At 31.0% G+C, this 6,052-nt stretch overlaps 1 protein-coding gene across 1 annotated transcript; it reads left to right on the plus strand.

The window, feature by feature from the left end:
• LOC109831130 (replication protein A 70 kDa DNA-binding subunit B-like) lies at positions 362-4,655 on the plus strand. The gene is made up of 9 exons (XM_020398470.1): positions 362-674; positions 2,182-2,281; positions 2,353-2,477; positions 2,556-2,634; positions 2,705-2,816; positions 2,882-3,042; positions 3,129-3,246; positions 3,332-3,437; positions 4,597-4,655. Exons 1-9 carry the CDS (start codon positions 362-364, stop codon positions 4,653-4,655), a joined length of 1,173 nt encoding a protein of 390 aa, XP_020254059.1.

Consider the following 6,052-nt stretch of genomic DNA (forward strand, 5'->3'; position numbering starts at 1 on the left):
CTATGTGTAGCATATCCAAGCAAGATGGAACCTCAAAACTAATTAAGATACCTAGATTAATAATTTGGGATGAAGCTCTAATGGCTAAACGCGTTGCAATTAAAACATTAGATAGAACATTAAGGGATATAATAGATCAAGATGCACCATTTGACAGCAAATTAATTGTTTTCGGTGGGGATTTCAGATAAGTTTTACTAGTAGTACCCCGCATAACAAGATCACAAATTGTTAGAGAAAGTTTAGTAAGCTCATATTTGTGGAGCAAAATAGAAAAGTTGAAGCTATCAAAGAATATGAGAGCAAGGACATATTCAACATTTAGTGACTTCCTTCTTAGGGTTGTGAATGGAGATGAACGATGGTGGCTGATGACCTCATAAAATCAATTTTGATCAAAAATCAAAGTGATAATTTACCAGAAGATTGCCTCGTAAAATCAAATTTTCTATCTTTATATGAGAACTTCCAATCCATTGACTATATGAAAGATCGAGCAATCCTGTCAACAAAAAATGAATATGTAGACATGCTAAATGATAGAATCATAAAACAACTTCCAGGTGAAGGAAAAAAATTCTACAGCTTTGATGAAGCAGTTGATGACAGAAATCATCACTACCAGCAAGAATTCCTAAGCGTTGCTACCAAATGGACTACCACCCCACAAGCTGGTATTAAAGAAACATTGTCCTATTATTTTATTAAGGCATCTGGATCCGAATAATGGGCTATGCAACATAACACGAATGGTATGTCAAGATTTTAATAGTAATATAATTCATGCTAAGATCACAATGGGATAACATGCTGGGAAAGAAGTTTTCTTACCAAGAATATCGTTATCTCAAGCAGAAGATGAGGGGTTCTCATTCAAGTTCAAACGAAAGCAATTTTCGATACAGCTATGTTTTGCAATGACAATCAATAAATCACAAGGATAAACAATTCCTCATGTAGGGCATCTATCTACCTCAACACGTTTTCTCTCATGGACAGCTATATGTTGCTTTATCACGAGGGACTTTAATGACAACAACCAGAGTACTTATAATATCGGACGGAAAATTTAAAGAAGATGAAAGATACACAAAAAATCTGGTATACAAGGAAGTCCTCCAACCAATAGACATGTACTAAACTTCAAAGTCATAATATCTATTCTAAAGGTAATTAATTTCTCAGAATAATTACATGTGTTCATTCTTTTTGATTCCTATAATTTATAATTTTCAATGTTGTATAACTTTTTTCCTTTAGCATTCACTTAATTTTTACCCCCCACTCAGACTATATTATGAGTTATTAATATTCAAAACCTTATGAGGAACAATAATTAGTAAATTAATTTTCTAAGCTATGGTATATTCTAAAATATTGATCAAAACTAACATGTATATTTTTATCAAATTAACAGAAAATATGACTACCAGTACTGAAGGGAAAACTCAGCACATCTAAATAAGTCAGCTCAAGAAGTTTCAGAAAAAATGGACCATTCATGTTATCATACTTCGAAGTGCAGAGGCCACTTACAAAAATGCAAAAGGATTAGGGAAATTACCGAAGCTAATTCTCGCTGATGCTCGGGTAAAATAAATTTATTCTTTGTATTATATTTCTTGCACAATGCCACGTTTGATCATATGAATATTGCTAAACCTATTTATATATTCGGTAATTTCATTAAAACCCCAACAACTTTCAGAGTGACTTTTTATGTTGTTTTTCTATTTACATATAACTAATTAAAATATAATATATAGCTTACTATTACTTAATTATATTTTCCATGCATTGATCTCTTATCTTAATAATATTTGCTGTGTAATAAAATACAAGGAGTAATGTACAGAGAGACTATCGAAAAGTTTATAGATATGCTTCAAAAAATCAAATTATTTTCATTTCAAATGGAAAAGTGAAAGGAATAAACCCAGTTTTTCCAAGTATCCACAAGTCACTTGAATTAGTATTAACAAAAGACGTATCGATCAAAGAAGCACCAACATGATTCCACTTGGAGAACATATTTAACAACTTTGTCCCATTTGAAGAAGCAATTTCCATGAAAGATGCAACAAAAATTAGTAAGTACTTATAAATTTCTTACTTTAATCTTCAATACAAAATGAGATATTAATCTAAAGAATCATAATCTTTTTATCAAATCACTTGCAGATATTTTTGCAATAACAACTAATGTGAAACCGTCGATCAACTATATTACAAGACACAACAAACCAGACACTAGGAGAGAAATCACGCTTATGAATATAAGGTATATTCATGTTACTTATTTCCAATATCATAAAAAAAAAAGATTATCGTTCTTTATCTTTTCATATGCAGTGGAATGCTAATGTGTGCAACTTTATTTGGAGATTTGGCTACAAATGAAGGATCAATTCTTGAAGAAGAAATCAAATATAAGCCTATAATAGCATTATCAGATTTTAAAATCTCTATATATCAAGGTACATAAATTATTGCTGAAATTCTTATTAAAGATAGCTAAACATAAAATTAATCTTATAATTTTCTTATTTTTGCAGGAACAAGCATATCGTCGCAAATTATTTCAACATTATGTATCAACCCAAAAATAGAACTAGCTAGCGAATTAAGGGAATGGTAAGCAGAACAAACATGCTTTTATATAACCCAATAATGAAATAGTATTATATTTTAATCTAATATGCAGGTTCCAATTGGAAGAAGCTGCAAAAGCAAAAGGATCTCCATCGATGCTTTTTAAAAATGCTAAGGAAATTCATATTAGTGATATTATGCATACGTCACAGAATTCGATACAGGTACAATATTATATACATATTCTTATCTACAAATTTAAATCTAACTAAACTTTGTTAATATACAGGCACAATATTGCACATTTAAGGCAAAGATAACTACTATTTTAAATAGGCTCGAGCCATGGTTCTATGCTTGCAAAGGCTGTGATAAGAAGGTTGATACAGATGTTAGTAAAGAGTGTCTGAATGACAAATATCACAGAATCATTAATGACCCATTACCAATGTTAAGTAATATATATATTTTTTATAACATGAACATATTAAAATACAATACTAACTGTCTTTAGAAATTAACAATGAAAACTACAGGTACTTAGTTAAGATTCTCATGGAAAATGGCACGGATAATACAAGAGTAACACTCTTTGACGCAGCAGAAACTCTTATTAGATGCAAAGCAGAAAAATTCATTACAGAAAAGAAATACGTAATTCCTAACACTATTCAAGTAGTAAATAAGAAAATAAACAAATTCATAAGTATTAATATAACATTTGTTCTCATTGCAACAGAAAAATAATCATAGTCCATATTTTCAAAAATTTGTTTTGAACATCGAAAAAACATTCAAATTTCTGGTGAAGTTAGATGAAAAGACAAAAGATGAACGAGGCGAAGGTAATATAATAGCACAAGAAATTCAACTCCAGCCTGATATTACAATCGACGTAGATGATGAAGATGCTACTCTAGAGTTGCCCAGAAAAAAGATAAAGGTGGAGAAAGATTGATCTTGGTTCAATTAGAAATTTTCAAAAACAATATTTTTAAATCATTTTATATAACAACTTAATTTTTTATTACAATTAGGAATTTTTATAAGGTATTTTCATGCAAAGTTATTAGTAGTTTTGTATGCTTATATGATTGCTTACATCACATAAAATTACTCTTTGATATTTAACCATTTTACTATATTTTATTATTGTCTATGGATATGATCCTGCATTTCATGAGAGGCAATCGATAAAAATCTGCTTTTATTGATCATGTGAATGGATATATTGTCAGCTAGACGTAAAATACTCTTCCTGATAACTAGCGCAACATGTGATCTAACATTTATGATATAAAGGTGGCCTCTTTAACCAATTGGCAAAGAATTACTGTTGTGATGATTTTGCTTGGGGTTGTCACAAACTTCAATATTTAATGTTTTCAAAAAAAAATCCTTAGCTTACTAGTTGTTACTTGTTGAGATTATTGCCATGTTGAATAAGGGACCAAATTTGATCAAGATTAATTTTCATACTTTAATTAAGTTTTTGTTTTTATGAAAGAAAAACAAGGGGTATCCCCCGTTCATTCATAGTCAAAAGTATTAAGTACAAAAAGTTGTCGGATACGAACTGTATCCATGTTGGAAATTAGAAAAAAGAGTGTCTAATAATTAGGGATGTATAACTTTTTTCCTCCAGAGATCCATGAAGATGAAGAGAGGGCCTTGTCATCATTCATCGTTGACACAGATATGAGGAGGAACCAAAGCCATCTATACATATAATTATCAGAAACTAAATTTTCTATTAACCAACAAACAAAACAAATCCAAAAAAGAAAACATATAATTATCAGAAACTAAATTTTCTATTAACCAACAAACAAAACAAATCCAAAAAAGAAAATATATACAGTCTAACAAAACAACTGAAATTTTCTATTAACCAACAAACAAAACAAATCCAAAAAAGAAAATATATACAGTCTAACAAAACAACTGTTGTTAGCTTCTGAATGAATTGTCACTGGCTTGTATGATCTCTGACCCTTGATATAGGATTGAACTCAAGTTCAGCTGATATCCTTGTAGCAGAACTTTTATTCACTCCTATCTAATCATAGATACCAGATATAACAAGATTAATAATAGAGATATCAGAGTAATTAACCTGCTAAAAAATAAGTCTGTTTCTTGTGTTCCATATACTCCAACAAACTGCAGAAAAGATGGTTCGCCATAAATGACCCTTAACACTTTTAAGAGATTTCACTCTGTAAATGAGATCTTCAAAGGTTGTCGGCCAAGTAAAGTAAAGAAAATAAGACTTAAAATGATTCCAGACTTGTTGAGATATAGGGCATAAGAGAAAAAGATGATCTCTAGATTCAATACTTGTGCCACAGAGAGACCAATTTGTATCTCCCTGCCATCCCTTGATCAGGAGGTTATCTTTGGTGTTTAGTCTATTAAAAGATAATAACCAAGTGAAGATTCTCACTTTGCTAGGAAGAATTACATTCGAGGTGGTTTTGTAAAATGCAAATTTGATGCCTCTAGAGATTAGGAAGTTGTAGAAAGAGTTGACAGAGAAAACACCATTAGATGAAAGATACCATCTGGGTGTATCATGCTGATTATTGACACTTATCCCACATAATAAGTTCAGAAGATCAGACTTGGCTGTTTGAGATTCCTGAGATAAACATCTCCTCAATAAAGGTCTCCAATGCCATAAATTATTGTGTAGGTTGCCTTGACTACGTACAGATACATTTGAGGAGTATCTTAGTTGGGAAATGGTTGGAAAAAAACTAGATAAAGTATTGTAACCAATCCATTTATCTTCCTAGAATCTGATATGAGAGGCAGAACCAAGTGACCAAGAGATGTTGTGAAAGAATGCATTCTTAAAGGAGAGGACAAATTTCCAAAAAGAGGAACATGATTGAGTAGGTTGAGCTTGTTGTAGATATGAACCTCTCTTAACATATAGATCCCTCGGAAAAGAACCAGATGATGAATTAATATCCAAGCATTTCCACAGCCATTTAGAAAGAAGAGAGTTATTAAAAGTTGAAATATCCTTTACTCCCAAACCCCCTTCAGTTTTGCTGAGACAAACTTTATTCCAGTTAACTAGGCATTTGATAGTATTTGTATCATCCTTTCCTGACCATAAAAAGTTTCTTCTGATTCTTTCAATGCCTTTTGACAACCAACGAGGTAATTTATAAAAGGACATGTAGTAGAGGGGTAGTGATGTAAGAACTGGATTTAAAAGAACAAGTCTTCCACCAATAGAGAGTGAATTTTTTTCCAAGATGATAGTTTCTTATGCAGCTTGTCCAAAATAGGTTGCCAGTTAGATTTAATCAATTTGCCATGTTTCAAAGGCAGACCAAGATACTTAATTAGAAGATGTCCAATATTGTAATTAAGGATAGAAGCTAGAAATTGATCTCTATTATTTATTTTTCCAAAATAAATAAGAGAAGATTTTGAGTAATTGATA

Source organism: Asparagus officinalis, chromosome 1 (genome assembly GCF_001876935.1).
Source record: "Asparagus officinalis chromosome 1, Aspof.V1, whole genome shotgun sequence".
Taxonomy (NCBI): Eukaryota; Viridiplantae; Streptophyta; class Magnoliopsida; order Asparagales; family Asparagaceae; genus Asparagus; species Asparagus officinalis.